The sequence below is a fragment of the Pogoniulus pusillus genome, chromosome 12 (assembly GCF_015220805.1).
Source record: "Pogoniulus pusillus isolate bPogPus1 chromosome 12, bPogPus1.pri, whole genome shotgun sequence".
NCBI classification, from domain to species: Eukaryota; Metazoa; Chordata; class Aves; order Piciformes; family Lybiidae; genus Pogoniulus; species Pogoniulus pusillus.
Window position 1 is genome coordinate 15,759,006 of NC_087275.1, and position 16,183 is coordinate 15,775,188.

The 16,183-nt window shown below is 43.8% G+C and overlaps 1 protein-coding gene across 8 annotated transcripts in view; it reads left to right on the forward strand.

The window, feature by feature from the left end:
- The window catches only part of HUNK (hormonally up-regulated Neu-associated kinase), an 87,547-nt gene that overhangs the window by 34,286 nt on the left and 37,078 nt on the right, over positions 1 to 16,183 (forward strand). For 6 of the 8 annotated variants that reach the window (XM_064152404.1, XM_064152408.1, XM_064152405.1 and 3 more), the window contains one exon: positions 15,079 to 15,371. In XM_064152404.1, coding sequence (XP_064008474.1) covers positions 15,166 to 15,371 — 206 coding nt within the window. In that variant the 5' untranslated portion in view covers positions 15,079 to 15,165. Of the gene's footprint in view, positions 1 to 4,406; positions 4,493 to 13,742; positions 13,792 to 15,078; positions 15,372 to 16,183 lie in introns of those variants that run through there. The other 2 variants (XM_064152410.1, XM_064152403.1) reach the window with 2 other exon arrangements.

Genomic DNA, 16,183 nt, shown 5'->3' on the forward strand with positions numbered 1-16,183 from the left:
GCACCTCACCTTTCCCACTGTGAGCTGCCTCACAGTGAAGACCCCTAACCTCTTCTTGGTTAGGACAGAGAAGGCAGCTCTCATCTGAGCTGGTCAGAAGCTCTTACCCTGAGGCAAAGGCTGGAATTACTATTTTCACACAATTTCTGTCATCTAGCAAGCATTTAAGAGTATATAGGCAGGTGGATGCAGAGGAGAATGAACAAAAATGGTTCCAGTAGACAGCAACAGTTGTCATGATGCCATATGCAAATTCACATGTTATAGTGTTTATTTTGCCCTTAGTAAATACAGTAGTTGTTTTCCTGTGTCTTCCACCATAGACTTCAGTGAATGGAAACCTGACTTGGTGGCCAATGGCCTTCAGATGTGTTGGAAAGTGGCATTTTGCACTGTTAATGAATGCCCTTGATACCTGTGCCTCCCCCTACCATACTGATACACTTCATCAGGGACACCAGCCCTGGGCTTCCCGTAGAGAGCTTCTGCTCCATGACTTGTCATTGTCAGCCTTGTCTGTATCTCAAAATCCAGGGTCGTGCAAGGAGTAATACTGTCTTAAAATCTGGAAAATTTAGTATACACTCAATATAGTTCTGGGATTTTTACTTCTGTCTGATTTCAGAAATCTGGGAGCTCTGTGTGTGTGCATGCATGCTTTCAAACCATCTCGCCAACCAAATAAGCCAGGAAGTTAATTCATTGCAAGCACAACTCGAGTTTCTGAGGTGATCACTCATCATTTTGTTCAACTCTTGCTTGTTTTCTCCTCCAAATGCTGTGAAACTGTAGGTAAAACTGTGATGCTTTGTTGCTTTCAGAGGGCAAAGCCACAGGACCTTAATTTGAAAGTTGATCTGTTGTTTTATGTTCTTCCTTGAGTGAGACTTTGATGTCAGTTTCCTAGATGCATTTGTTCTCTCAGAGTATTTAATTGGTAGTTCTCTTCTTGCTCCCTTCTCTACATATTTTTAACTTTTATGTCTATCTTATCCAAAAAGCTTGTTTTGAAAATTGCTTAGTGAAAATCTCCACAGTGCTTCTCTCCCAGGATGCTGTTTGCCTTTATTAACAGCTGCCAACTGTTGCACCTGGATGATATGCTGCTCTTAATTATATCCTCTGAGGGAATGAAATGAGGGTGTTTCTGCAGCCTGGAGTTTGCCATTTGCCTGCATCTAAGTGTTTGCTTTCACAACTTTGACATTATCCTTTTCAGAGGGTGTATGTGTGTGTGTGCAGATGCATAATTTGTGTTGAAACTCCTAAACATATGCTTTTGTTAACATATGATACTTCAGAAATTTATTCAAAGGACAGTGTCATGGTTGCAGTGACAGCAGTATGGGGTTGTTTAGCCTGGAGAAGAGGAGGCTCAGGAGTGACCTCATTGCTGTCTACAACTACCTGAAGGGACATTGTAGCCAGGTGGAGGTTGGCCTCTTCTCTCAGGCAACCAGCAACAGAACAAGGGGACACAGTCTCAAGTTGTGCTGGGGTAGGTATAGGCTGGATGTTAGGAGGAAGTTCTTCACAGAGAGAGTGATTGGCATTGGAATGGGCTGCCCAGGGAGGTGGTGGAGGCACCATCCCTGTGGAAGTGTTCAAGAAAAGACTGGATGAGGTACTTAGTGCCATGGTCTAGTTGACTGGGTAGGGCTGGGTGATAGGTTGGACTGGATGATCTTGGAGGTATCTTCCAACCTGGTTGATTCTATGACTTGGCTGGAAGCAGGGCCAGACAGTTGGTTGCTGTGTGAGCAATGGAATATGACAGAATACAGCCAAACTGCTGATGTGCATCTACCTGCTCAGTTTGTTATATGATCATCTGCTAACAGTTTATTCATCTGGAGGACAGCTAGGTGCATCAGGCCCTTGTTACAAAGCCAGACTTTTCCCTCTAACCCTTTTCTGTGTTGCATACTTGACATAAGCAGGAATAGGCTTTAATAGGCAAGAGATCCTGTTCATTAGTGCAGTCTGTTTTCCAGGGAGATTGCTTTAATATTCTTTAGTTATAGCTTGTAACTTGGACTGCAGTGAATTGAATTGATGCGTATGTGGCAATTGCTTATCCTCTTGAGGTAATCTGCTTTCAAGTTTACATTCAGCAGTTTTAAGAATGTCACTAACAGTGGATGTCAGCAATGTGCTGCTTTTTGTGTATACCGTTACAATTTTAGTCATGTATGCAGTATTGAGGGAAGCTGAGTGTTTAGGTTGAGTTGACACCAGGTGTAGGTCTTATCTGATGCTTACATCTGGATCCTTCTGTTTGTTCTTGCAAGTCTTGGATTTTTAACGTAATGATGCGTACAGCTGTGTGCCTGTTTCTGCAGGCATGTGTTACCTGTAAATGTCTTGGTAGCTACATCTTGCAATTTGCTATTTCTCCTTCTACATCAATGATCTGGAGAATGCTGCTGTAGCTTCGTGCACTTCAGTGCATATAACACACCAGGCATCTCTGCCCCTCTGCCTTCCTGATCTGCTTGCCTGCAGATGGGAAAATGGAGGTTGTTAAGGAGCAGCACTTATTCTTCACAAAGATATAACCCTAGGAGGAAGCAGTTGTGAGATTGTGCAGCAAATTTTTGGCAGCTGAATTGTAATAGTCTGTCTAAAACCCAGGCTGTTGTGTTGTATGAACAATAATATAATATGAGCTGAGAGTTTATTTGTTGAGTTTGCTATTCTTCAAGTTTCCAGAGAAGCATCTAAAACTGTCCAAAGCTAGGTAGAGACCAGCCAGAAGAGGAATTACAGGGATTGCTATGTTGGTGCTCATCTAGCAGGATGGGATACAACCAAATCAAAGCAAGCCTGTACCAGCTGAATTCAGACCATCTTGAGTACACTTGTGCTTGCCATAATGCCACACATCTTATTACTTAAGTTCCACGTTGGCTTAGCTGTTATTTTCAGATAAGCTGAAGACCAAAAACCCTCGGCCTCTTGATTCTGGCTTGTGCTATGCTTCCTCAGTGTGTTGTTTGATGGCTGATCTTCTCAAGGGTATGAACTTGGTGATGCCATGGTTTTGATGGACTGATGGATTTCATGCCAGTGAAGAGAACTGGGTAGGGTTTTCTAGTAAGCTTTACTGGAGGAAGAGAAGCCATCATCAAGAGTTCAGCTGTGGGGCCCACCTTAGGGCAGAGGTACCCGGTTCTGAACTGACACAGTGGCTCCCTACAGTGTGTTGATCTGCTTTTAGGATTGATGAGCAGGATCAAACCTCATCCTTATGGAAAGAATCAGGGAGGTGCTACCATTGTCCCCTGGGGATACCACCTGCAAAAGATGAACAGAAATCTGGCGCTACCCCAAGCAGTTTTCTTGTCTGTCAGTGCTTTGCTCCACTGCTGCACTGCTGAGCTCTGAGTCCCACACCTTTAACACTAGGCCCAGCAAGGCTTGTCTCATTTGCAGTGCCAGATCAGTGCTGCTGGTGCTCATTGCCACAAAGAGAACTAAAAAAAGATAAGTTATATATAATAAAATTCATTTGCTCTCTGCCTGTTGTGGAAGATTGTCATGGAAACATTTTTTTTTTTCCAGAGAATAACTTTATTTTCTGTGAATAATGTCCACAGAGTGAAGCGAGAGAACACATTATTTATGTACAGAAAACTTTATTGAAGACACCTTTTTTTCTGGGCACCCAACAGCTGTAAATGTTTTGTCTGCTGTGGTGTGAATCGCTACAAAGGAGGGGTGTTCTCTGGGCCCCAAAAGCAGTGGCTCTTGGGGGTTTATTTGTTGGCATTTTTTCTCTCCTAAAGCACTTCAATAGCTATATAGCTTTTAAATCAGTGGTTCTTAGTCTTCCGTGAGTCCAGTTGTGCATTTGGTCACTAACATGTGAAATGGAGCCTGTTCACTGTGAAACCTATTGCAGCTCCCTGGCCAGGCACATGGGAAGTGGCATGAGAAGCAAGGTTTCTTCTGTAAGGATCCAAGCTGGGGGAATGCGGTTTGGTGTCACTCTTTCACTCCTCTGCTTTTGTTTCACGTAACCTGAGATCTTCATCCATCGCACCGTGAAAGACGTTTTCAGCCTTAGGAAGGCAGGTTATGGTTTATCAGAAGCAGCTGCCTGGGATACAGTTTGCTTGTGATCAAGGCATCAGCTGTGCTGTGCCGTGCCTCAGCTCTCGGGGCTGCTTCTTGTCCTGACAGCCACACCTGTCTTGGGACGAGCTCTGCTCTGCGGCAGTTGTCCTGCTGGCCTCCTCTCTTGAGGGGCTGTGAGTAGCCATCAGCTTCTGTGGGTAGGAAATAAGGACCTCGCTGCTCTGAATGAGTTTTCCATCTGCTGCAGTGACTGCAGGACAGGCTCCCTTTGCATCTGCGTGACAGGCCCTGGAAAATGGCCTCCGTTAGCTGACCGCTCCTTGCGCTGAAGGCGCTTCCGCATGCAGTGCCGGGGGTGTGCCAGCGTGTCAGGCTCACCTTGGGAGCGAAGGGCAAAGTCTCTGAAAACCAGGTATCGTTCGGAAAGTGACCCTTGATAAATGCATGGCGATGGCAATGGCAAGGCAAAACTGGCTGTCCTAGGCATTCAGAGAGGTGCTTTCTCCTTGTAGGGGATGTCTCCATCCTCCAGGCTGGTTTTGACGAGCTCACAAGGATTTCTTTTGGAACCTCTTTAGTGCATCCTCATGTATCTCTGGGTCTGGCATTCTGCCGCCGCTGCTTCTGTCAGTCTCTATGTAATCTCTCTTGACTTGTGTAGATATCTTCAGAGGCCAGGGAGGTAAAAATGCACTGCTTTCCCTCAGGGGATGCAGTTATGGCTACCCGATTAATTAGTTGAGCAGGAGAACGGTGAAAGGTCACTGGAATTGGTTTCTGTCTGCCAGAGGCGAGATAGATCCCCTCCGTGACCCACTCCAGACGAGCCATGTGCTCCTTCCTGGGAACACGGCTGTGCTGTAGCCATGCAGATTCCCGCTTTCCAGGCTCCGGAGCTGTGCTCCAACCCAGTTGCATCTGTGTGTTGTATAAATTCTGCTTCTTTGGACTTACAGCACCAAGGAAAAATGTAATTCATGGAAGTTTCTGTTCAGAGCAGCTGGCTAGGGGCAGAATTGAGGGATCCTGCTTGTCTTGAGACCATCTCCTGCGAGTTGGTGTGCACTGAAGGTCTGGCCATTTACAGTGGCAGAGATGATAGAAGATTATGTCTTTCTTTCAGTTGTTTGAAAAGAGGGTGAAGCAGAGGATGAGAGGGAAGGAGACTGCTGGCATGTGGAAGCAGAAATGCAGGGGCATGTCCAGGAGAGGATAACAGTAGTTGTCCATGAAGTATGGCAAGAAGTTACCCATAAATATGACATGAAGTGGCTCTACACATTGAAGCTGAGCTGCTCTGTGGAAACGGACTGCATCAGACATGGCATTAGTCATGTCTTAAATCAGCAGTTGCCTCTGCTCTGTTTCCTTCTTTCCTGTCTGAAGCAAGAGGAAAGGCAAGGAAGAGCTGCAGAAGTACAGGGATTGCTGTACTCTGTGGAAGGTCACTAAGGTAGAGCATGAGGAAGCCCTGAGGAGTCCATGCACACAGCCTTGCAATATTAATGGTCTTAAAGCCTTCATGTGGTCTATCCTTGCTCTTAGCACAACGGGAGCAACCCTGTAGTGCATCCTTACAAACAGCAGTGCCTCAATGCAGCAAGACTCAATCTACCTGTGGAAACATTTCTCTGACTATGCTGATTCAGTCAGCAGCAGAGCTGTAGGGAAATTGGGCTGTCTGCAGCAGCATCAATATTTGCATGACTCTTCCTCATGATACTTCATGTCTTCTGCTCTGGGGAGCTCCAGCAAGGATGTCAGAGCTTGCAAAATGCTTGATGTGTCTGCTGACAGCTCCCAGACTGTCTTGCCTAGGTCAACCCTCATCCTTCTGTGTCATGCCCTGTCCCCAATACTCTCTGCAGGGACCAAAGGCTTCACAGGCACTGAATCCCTCTGAGATCACAGCAGTCATACACTCTGGCCTCCTGTAGAAGACAAGCCTCAGTATGCTCTTCAGGAGTATCTGTATCAAAGTTTTTTTGAGAAGTTGCATACTTTTAAGGGGAGGAGGAAGGGGGACAATTAAGATCTACATTAATCTCTGTAAGATAAGATGTTTCTATAATCACTGTACCTAAAAAAACAAAGAAAAGAGATCATGTTTATAGCCTGAGTTTGTCCAGTTTACCTTTTAGGAAGTTAATTCCTATTAAAAAGTTTTCTGTTATCATAATTCTTTTCCTCATGTAGGTACTTGAAGAAAACCATCAAGTCAGTGCTTAACGTTCTCCTAATTAAATACTTTGAGCTTCACCCACTATGACAGACGGTTCATGGACCTCAGACTGTTCCTGAAGCTCTTTTCAGAACTCTTTCCAAATTTTTAACATTTTAAAATTACTGGCACCAGGACTGGATACAGTAATCTAATAGTAGTCTCCAGTGCCTAGAACAGGTGTAATTAATACCTTTTCTTACTTTAATAAATACATCCTGCTTATGCTTGTAGGGATTATGTTGAAGTTGGCTGTGGCATCAAGAGGGCTTATGTTCATTTGCTTATCTAAAGTAACCTGAATCCTTTTCTGCATTGCTGGATGCTGTCATCTCTGAGTTGTAAGTAATGATAAGGTTTTCTTTTTTATCCCCTGGCAACTTGATTCTTTCTGTTTGAGCCACCTTGAATTCAAAGTATATGAGTGAGCATACTCAGAACCACTTTCTTATTTGGAAGAGTTGATATTTCTTCAGGGGCCGATTTCAAGCTTTCCTGACTGTGTCTAGTCTGCCAACAGAGAGAGTAGCCTCCTGCCTAGAACAGTGCTTTTATCTTATACTCGTCTCTATAGCAGCTGGTTTTATGTATTGCTAAGCTCAAAGCTCTCAGTTTATGCTGTCAGAGACTCAGAAGAAAACAGAATACTTAAACAGAAGTGACTCTGCTCTACCTTTTTTGATTACTGATTTTACTAATATCAGGGCAAATAAAAAAAGAAAAGCTACATATTAATCTGTCACAGGCTGAACGTTGCCACTGAAGTGTAAAGCAGAGATGAGACTGCATGTTTAATGTAAAACCTGAATGCAGCTTTCAACTGTAGAGATACTAAACAGCTCAGCCTTTTCACAGTGCATAGATGTGCACATCATGCACATGTTTAACTCCACCTCTGTTCCCCCTATTTCAGTAGTAGGAAGTGTACAAAGCAAATATAAAAGGTACCAGCTGGCTACCACAGCATGACTGTCCTTTTCTATCCTTCTTAAATAAGGCAGGTCTTACTATTGCTGAAGAATCTGCCTTTATGCATTGCTGTGGGTTTGGACAATTCCTGGCTTCTTTGACATGAGTGGCTAAGCTGTGAGTAGAATGGTTGGCAAGTGGTTGCCTTCTTGTGATACTTTCAGAAGTGCTCTGTGGCTTTCTTTGAAAGCAGTTCCTGAATGGCAAATAGCATGCTAAAGTTTGATGTGGGAACTGGAAAGTCAAGCAGGAGAGCCAAAGAGAGTCCTGCTGAAAATGCCACCCTGGGCACCGCTTCATTCTCTGAATTGGGTGGTATGGGCTAGAGGGTAGTTTGGCAAATGCTTGGCATCAAGTATGTTAACATTTTGTAGTTGTATTGTGTTTAGTCCCGTGGTGAAGCTAAGTTTGTAGTTTTGTGATGATGTCTAGACTTACATGTGTCTGGCAGTCCTAAGAGAAAAGTTGTGCATTGTCTCTGTCCTGAGTGGGACTTGTTCTTTCTGAAGGTATACACTTTATTGATTGCTGGCACATGTTTGCCTGGATGATCCTTTTCTGCAGTGCTTTATATCTTAAGATATTGGAACTTGCTATGTTAAAAAAATACTCTTTTGCTGTAAAATTTGCTAAGCTGTAACAGCTAAAGGAAAGAATAAATACTGTCCAGTGAATGAAGCTGGCATTTTTTAATCCCTGGATTCCGCTGGTTGTCCTAACTGAGGTACCCTTGAAGAGATTGTTTTCAGGACTGTGTTGACAACTGTGCAGGCTTCAAAGTAAGGTCTGTTTAATATGATTTGAACTGACCACCCAAAATCACCAGCTGGTTTTGAAAACTAAAGTCTCTTTTTTTTTTTGTGGTGAGAATAGTGGTAAATACAAAGCAAGCTACAAGTGATGCCCAGACATCTATCACTGAAAGGAAGGAAGAGAAATAAATTGTGTGAGCCTTCTTGGGCACTTCAGAAAAGAGCTGGAGATGGGCTTGCACTAGCAATGATGCTAAACACGTACATGGTCTGGCTCTTGGTCTCATTATCTGGACTAAGTTTAAACCAGACCAGAGTTTAGGCGTGGAAGTCCATGTCTCAGGTCTTCCTTTTGACTGTCTCCTCAGACTTCCCTTCACCCTGTAGCCTACAGTTCTGAAACTTTATCTGAATGGTCGGGCTGCACCAGAACTCTCATGGCCCAGGACAGTGCTGAGAGTCAGAACTGCAGCCTGGCTTGGCATCATCTCCATCAGATTTGCCAGAAGTAGGCTCTGGAGGAAGGAAAAAAGGAGGAGTAAATTAAAAAAGGCAGGGAGGTGTTGTTCTTCCAGTAGTTGAATAGTCTCTCTGATAGTTGAAGTTGTTTCTCTTGTGCTGTGTTGGTCTCCTGGCCAAATCCCACAGCGCTTGCTGGATTCTTATTCAAACCAGTTTCCTCTCAATTCAGCTGGATCTCCATTTGGCAGAGGTCTGCAGGAACTGCCTTCCTCTTATTTAAAGTTAGAACAGAATTTGAGAAGTAAACAATTCAAAGGCTAGTTAAGTACAGAAAAAATCCTCATAATGCCATACCCTGAATCTGCAAAGTCCTGTGCCATTTTCTGTTCTCTGTAAAGTTAAACATGTTATAACATTATTTGCTAAGCTGGGGCCATTATTTTGAAGCCATTCCTCTACTTGTTATTGAAAGCATCTGACATGAGTATTGTTCAGGACCTCTTGACTTTAACTCAGTAAATAGGCCACTGAGAGAACCCATTTTTTTGGCAGAGAGGAAGGCTTGCTGCCGTTGGGGTACATCCTTCTGCCAAGAGGCAGCCTGTGCAAAGACAGCCGATCTGGCAAGCAAGAAACCCAAGGCAGAACTCAGTTCTGGGTTCTCTGACTGCTGATGTACTGTGTGACTTAAGTCAGTGCTGTTCCTGTGATTGTTGCTTGATTGTTACTTGGTTTTAGCTCAGTTGGTTACTTACTTTCTCACTAGAGAATAACCAAAGAAGTGTTTGGAGACTTCCATAAGTGAATCACTTGTAAGAATTTGTGCTGTCTAGCCATATATAAAAGAAAAGGGAGGGGGGGAAGATATAAAAGAAAAGGGGGGGGGGGGGGGGGAAGGAGGGGTGGTTGTGTTTTCATTTTTACAAATAGATCTGCAAAGATGAATTGCATTGCATCAGATGACCAGAAAAGTGTTCATTCTATTCCTGTGGCATCCAACTTGAGATCTGCTGGAGAGAGTCCAATGGAGAACCATGAGGTTGACTGGGGAACTTGAGCATCTCTCCTTTGGAGAGAGGCTGAGAGCCCTGGGGCTGTTTAAGTCTGGAGAAGAGGAGGCTGAGAGGAGATCTGATCAATGTGTCCAAATATCTGAGGGGTGGGAGTCAAGTGGAGGAGGCCAATCTCTTTTCAGTGGTGAACACTAATAAGACAAGGAACAGTGGATACAAACTGGAACAAAGAAGGTTTCACCTCAACATGAGGAGAAACTTCTGTAGAGTGAGGTTGACAGACCACTGGAACAGGCTGCCCAGAGGGGTTGTGAAGTATTCTTCTCTAGTGACTTTCAGGACCCACCTAGGGGCATTCCCATGTGGACTGCCCTGGGTGATCCTGCTTTGGTGGGGAGTGGGGTGGTTGACTCGATCTCTGGAGGTCCTTTCCAACCTCTAAGGTTCTGTGATTGTGTGAATACGTACTAACTGATCAAAACTTGAGATGCACCAGGAAAAACTAAGTAGAGGGGTAGATGACTTTACTGTAAAACCAAGGCTTGAGTAAAGCTCTTTGCAGCATGAAGAGGTGGGAAACCACCAGATGAAAAGGAGAAACCTGGTGTTTTCTGTCAATTTTGTGTGTGGTTGAAAATAGGTTGTATGGCAGACTTGAATCTACCTTCATCTTCAGTATTATTAGGTTTTCGTGTTCAACTTCATCTTGTTAGCCAGCATTTGGTTTCCCATCAGCAGTACATTGCAGGCTTACTATGCCTCAAAATTCTTATTGAAGCACAACAGAAGTTAAAAAATACAAAGTTTTAAAGCAGATTTCCCCCACCAAGGAGTATTTACGGAGAGCTGGTTGGAAGGGAAGACGACCATGCTGCAGTTTGACAAAACAAACACTGCTGCACAGCAGTCAGGCAGTCATCTAAATAGACCTTTGCACATCCACTGAGTAAGCAGATATTGTTCCCTCACTGACAGGAGTGCTACTTCCTGACCTGTGATTTTTCCAAGTGTCACTTAGGGGTTATAAATAGGCGGCTGGAGGGAATGGGGAGAAGATGACTTTAACTTCTGCCCACCGACCACCTGGATGTTTCTCCTGCCTGGCAAAGCAGACCCATCACTGACTCGGCAGGCTCAGATTGCTGTCAGGCCACAAATCTGGGGAGCCGCTCAATGTGAGATGTGCCTCTTGCATGGGTGTATGGATACCCTGGCTCCCAGATTTCTCCAGGCAACATTTGGTCCTCTAAACTGTCTCTTTTTGCTGTTTCTCAGGGCCTTGCTGTGACTGTTTTTATGCAGTTTGGTGCCAGTCAGCTCCACCCCACCTCCTCTCTTGCAGATTCCCACAGTGTCCTAAAACACTAGCTGGCAGAAACCTTCCGCCCATGTGTGTCAAACACGTGCCTTTGTTTGGGTGATGACACGTGCCTGCATTTGCTGATGGTGCTTTATCTGCCTGGCTCTGTAAGCAGTTTCACCAACTCCTCCAAGGATCTGTGGAAAAGAGTGGTATTTGCACTTCCCCCTCGCCTCCACTTCAGAATGCTTTAGCCCAACCTGAACTATTTTAGTGAGAAGACTGAGATAAGCAGCAATTGCTCATATGATGTGTCACATCATAAACTTCAGGAAATTAATTCATTCCAACAGTGCAATTCCAGAACCTGGGAACCAAAGCTACAGCCTGTTGTCGTAACATAAACCATTTCTTTATTTACACAGCATAGGTTTAACAAGTACTGACTGTCAAGAGCCACCGTTGCTACATATTCAGAATAATTACTTGTTTTATAATAAGCTTTATTATTATTTCTGTGCAAATACTGGACAAAAATTCACACTATCACACAGTATCACCAAGGTTGGAAGAGACCCCATAGATCATCAAGTCCAATACAGAGACAAAGCTCTTACTTGAAATTTGGGAGAGGAAAACATCTTGGGTAGGCTGTGAAAACTTGAATGTATTTATGATGATTATCTAATATCTGCTGTATTCTCTTTACTGAATACTTTTTCTTCCTGCATGAATGACTTTTTCAGGTATATGCACACACAATCTACACCATTCCAGGAGACTGTGAATATTAGATGTGTCAGGGTGTATTTGGCCTTAACCTTAAACTTGGTTAAGCTTAATTTAAGATTAAGTAAATCTTAAAAGTTAACTTTACCTTGACCTAACTCTGAATGAACTCAGAATCAGGGATGCTTAGCTGAGTCAACCCTGGAGTAACTGAATACAGAGTTTGATCCCTAGAATTCCTTTGTATGCTTCACAGTAAATCATAAATCAGACCAAAAATCAAGAAACCCAAACAACGAAAAAAAAAATCCACAGGAGCTCTGCCTGACACTGCTGACTCCTTTGTACAATGGAATGCATTTCATTTAGCACAGCAAAGTGATCCTACAGGAGACCAAAGGAAATAGAAGGCAGTGCAAGGGAAAGAACATTGACTTAGGAGGACAGAAAAACAAGTGAAAAGGGTAGCAAGGAAGATGGCCTAGGTGGAACAGAGAGGAACAAAAGCTAGAAGCTATTATGAATATCCAGATGAAAGTTTTTAGGCTGTTTGTGTGTCAACTGCAGGTTTCTTCAGATATAGAAAGGTTTCTTTAAAGACTCTGGACCTTGAATAGTCCCTGAGACTAAGAGGGGGTGAATCTGTCTGATGTTTCTGGGGTGTCCTGTGATGCAAGACAGACCTAGGAGAGGATTCAAGGTCTCGTATCTATCCCAAAAGCAAGCAGTATCACACCACAGCCAGTTTTCCAGCTGTTGTGGGAGATGCAGGTCTGCCATAGCCTGTCCTGGTGTTTTGCTGTTCTCTTTCCTCTCTGAAAAGCTTTGCCAAAGCCTTAACTGTTGCTTCCACCTTTGTCAGTTCTGTCTGCTCTGCTGGTGGATCTCTCAGGCTCAATGCAGAGAAGCTTGAAGGCAGAAAGGTATCTTGGAATCCCAGGTGGACCTGAAAGCAGTTTTGCTTGTCTACTGTAATAAGTAGAGTAGCCGACCAAGTGTCTGTCAAAATCACAGGCAAAATTTGCCCTTAAGGCCCAGAAAGCTGATTCTTTGGAAAAAGGGACAAGTCTGTCTCCTGGGTTCTGGTTGTTGTCCCTGTCTCCACAGCTGTGCTCAGCCTGGACAGCAGATGTGCACACAGGTAATAATGTGCTTTTTTTGAGCCAATGAATTGGAGATGATTTACCAATACAAGTAATAGATTACTGCTCTATACTATTGATGATCCATGGTTTGTATCCTGCAGCTGTGGAAAATACCAACTTCTTTTTTTAACTGGTTTGCAGAAATTGTGCTGTGCTGCCAGCAAACAATCTGGCATCTCATGTTTCTATAACCCATGAATTTGTTTGTCCTCACCAAAATAACTTCTGTGGTTTGCAGTCTACATAATCCATGCAGGCCTTTCTGTGTTCTATCTCATTAGATGAAAGAATGTACTAATTTAAGACTGTTTCCTTGGTGAATCACCTAAGGCTTTCAAAAATGGTGAAGTTAAGCTCTGATTTATTGTTGGTTTATCTTGTAACTAAATGACCTTTCTTCAGTGTGACAAGTCAGCTTCCAGACGTTTATGGTGCTGATGCTGCCTTGTATTTCACCCAGGCAGCTGGCTCATGTGTGGTATTCAGCCTTACCTCTTCATCAATGGTATTTCATCAGAATGATCTTTTAGCAGTAGGAAGGTATCCAGACAATAACATACTGAACAATACCGACTTCTGTCTCTTAGGACAGACTATAAAGCCCCAATTCCTCTAGTTTTATTCTCCTGTTCCTCTGCTGATAAAACTTAGATTCAATGCATTCATGTCAAAAGGTTTGAATCTGTTTTTGTTGTCCTATTTCCAGACCATATTTTTTGTTCTTGAGAGGGAAAGCAAAGCGTTTGCTCATCTACCCTTTCCTTCACTTGCAGGAAAAATGAAGGTAAAGCTGGTCAGACTGAGAGCTGTCATGTGCTTGTGTGCTTGGCACTTTCTCGAGCTTGGAAGGCAGCCAGATACAGTTGGAAAAAGTTCGTCTCGTAGTTGCTGAAGGGCAGCAGCCCTCGGCGCTGTGGATCGACACTGCGTGGTTTGCCGTAGTTGAGAGCGAGTTTGCAGCGAGTGGTTAGCTCATCGGCCACGACTAGGGATGTTTTGTACCAACAGGAGATGGAGGGAAGCTGCTTGGGCTTGTGCTGTCGTCTGGATGCTACGGCTAGGATAGATAAAACTCGAGGCTTTCCCTATGTTTGTTATTTCTTCTCACTGTGGAAATAAGGTAATGCAGGAGATTCTATAAGGCCAGATGGGGGCAGACAGTGAAGGTGCGGATGCAGCATCTTTGTGCCTCCATCTGGCAGGGCATTTTCTGTGTGTTTTGTTGGACCTGAACCCATGCAAACATCCTGTGAAAGTCACGCAGGAATACCAAGTGCTGTGCTTCTCTGCTCTCAGCCTTACAAACAAGCAGCTGCCACATGGGTAATGATGGGCAAACTGCAGGGCCCGGGGGTGTGAGGTGAAGAGCTTCCTTTGTCGCGGAGCTCTGAGAAAATGCCCGGGAGGAGGATTTTGTGGTGCCTTTTGTTGCTCAGTTTGGCACAAGCTGTTAAATCTTTGTCTGGTGCAGATGACCTGGAAGTCTGCAGCGCCCAATCTCAATAAGAAATCTCAATAAATAAGCGTCTCTAAATTTCAGGCAGAAAAAGGCAGATACTTTTATTGCGGCTATTTAGCGGCTCCATTAAGACAACAAAAGGAACCAAATTCTTCAAGTGTAGAACAGAGCCATATCCTAGCCAGTCCCGTCCTTTTGTCCTCCCGCTGTGTTCTGAACCAGCAGTGGGCAAGGCAGCGCTCGGACTGGTGCTAGCAGCGTGTGGTGTGGATTGTGGTGTGGAGTTTCCTTAGCTTTATTATGTGCTTTCATAATGGGCTCGGACAGCTGGGAGCAGGTGTGTCATTGAAAACTCGACGTTTTGCCACCTTGGGTTTTGCAGAGTTGTTTGTTTCCACAAGTCACAAGGCAATCATCTTTCGTATATATTTTAAAAGAGGAAAAAAAAACCCTGCCAAGAGAGCAAGATCAAAATTATGTTGTTTTTCATAGTATGCTTTTGTTCTGTTTAATCACTCAAAACTAATGCTTGGTTGTAGTTTAGTAACTTGTCACGGGGACATATTATTAGAAGTTGTCTATCCAAAGCCTTGAAAAGTAAAAAAATGGCACTTACAACTTGTCAGCACCAGCCTGAAGACTCTCTGCGTGAAGAGGAAAATAAATGTTCAGCATTAAGTGTGCTAAGTGTTTGGATGTGGTTAATGAGATTGTCTCCCTTCCGTTGTTGCCTTTTTCCTTGCAATACCTTTTGTGTGTCATCCTACAAGGAAAAAAAAGAAGTCGTCAGTGGGGCTGGAAAAACAGCTGCTTCTCTCACCTGGGCAGTCGTGTGTCAGCTGAGACTGACTTTTTTTCATTTCTCCTTTTGTAAACACCTTTTTTGAGTACAAATTTAAAGCAGTGAACAATTGGTGCGACTGCTAACAACCTCTCTTTTTTCGTTAGGTGGCAGTGAAAGTAATCGACAAGAAAAGAGCCAAAAAGGACACCTATGTCACCAAGAATCTGCGACGGGAAGGGCAGATCCAGCAAATGATTCGTCACCCAAATATTGCTCAGCTGCTAGATATACTAGAAACTGAAAACAGCTACTATCTTGTCATGGAGCTGTGCCCTGGTGGCAACTTGATGCACAAGATCTATGAGAAAAAAAGACTTGAGGAGCATGAAGCACGCAAATATATCCGGCAGCTTATCCTGGCGGTTGAGCATCTTCACCGGGCAGGAGTAGTTCACAGGTAATCTTAAAAACCTTCTCTGGTAAAATTTACCTCAGACCTTCTGAGTGGTATTTTGGTATTTATTCATATAGTAAGGAGGCTTCCTTACAAAAACCTGTTTGTGATAGGTTTTTTGGCTGGTCATTACAGTATCATTTAGATGTCATATTTTAGACATTAGAAAGTATCTGCAAGAAGCAGATAGATAAGTGTGTAACTTCAGCTGAGCACACAGAAGTCATGGCTGTGCTTTCCAGAAGTAGGAGTCTTTCATTGCAGGTAGCACTACCTTGCCTTTTCAGAGCTCTGTACCAACATCACTTAATGAGTCTTTTCAGAGTTTCTTTGAAGAGGTGGTTGTGTCTGTTATTTTACTGGTGGAAATACAGTGGAGATGAACTGATTTGCCCAAAGCCTTGCAGTGACATAGCTGGAACAAAGCCTGAGTGGAACCATGGGTTTCTCTTGCTTCTCATTTCTACTCTTTCCATTTGTTATATTGCCTCAACAGAACCTCAAAAGTTTGAACATGTGAAGTATGATGATGCAGAGTATGCACTCATTCTGTTCATCTCCCACGTCTTAGGGAAGATCTGGAGCTGTTGCAATACATGGCTTTGTTTCTGTAGGACCTTTATTTGTATGCGTACAGGAGTGTGCTATGGTGTTAAAGTTTACCTGGGCTTCAGGGGGAACAGAATAAGTTAATCGGAGAGAAGTCTGTCTAGATTTGGTGTTTGAGGAGTAGCTGCTTCTGCCTGAAGTCCTTGAGCAGCAAATGATAGAGTCTGGGAGTGTGCAGGTAGAAGTACTACATGCGATTGCCTGTG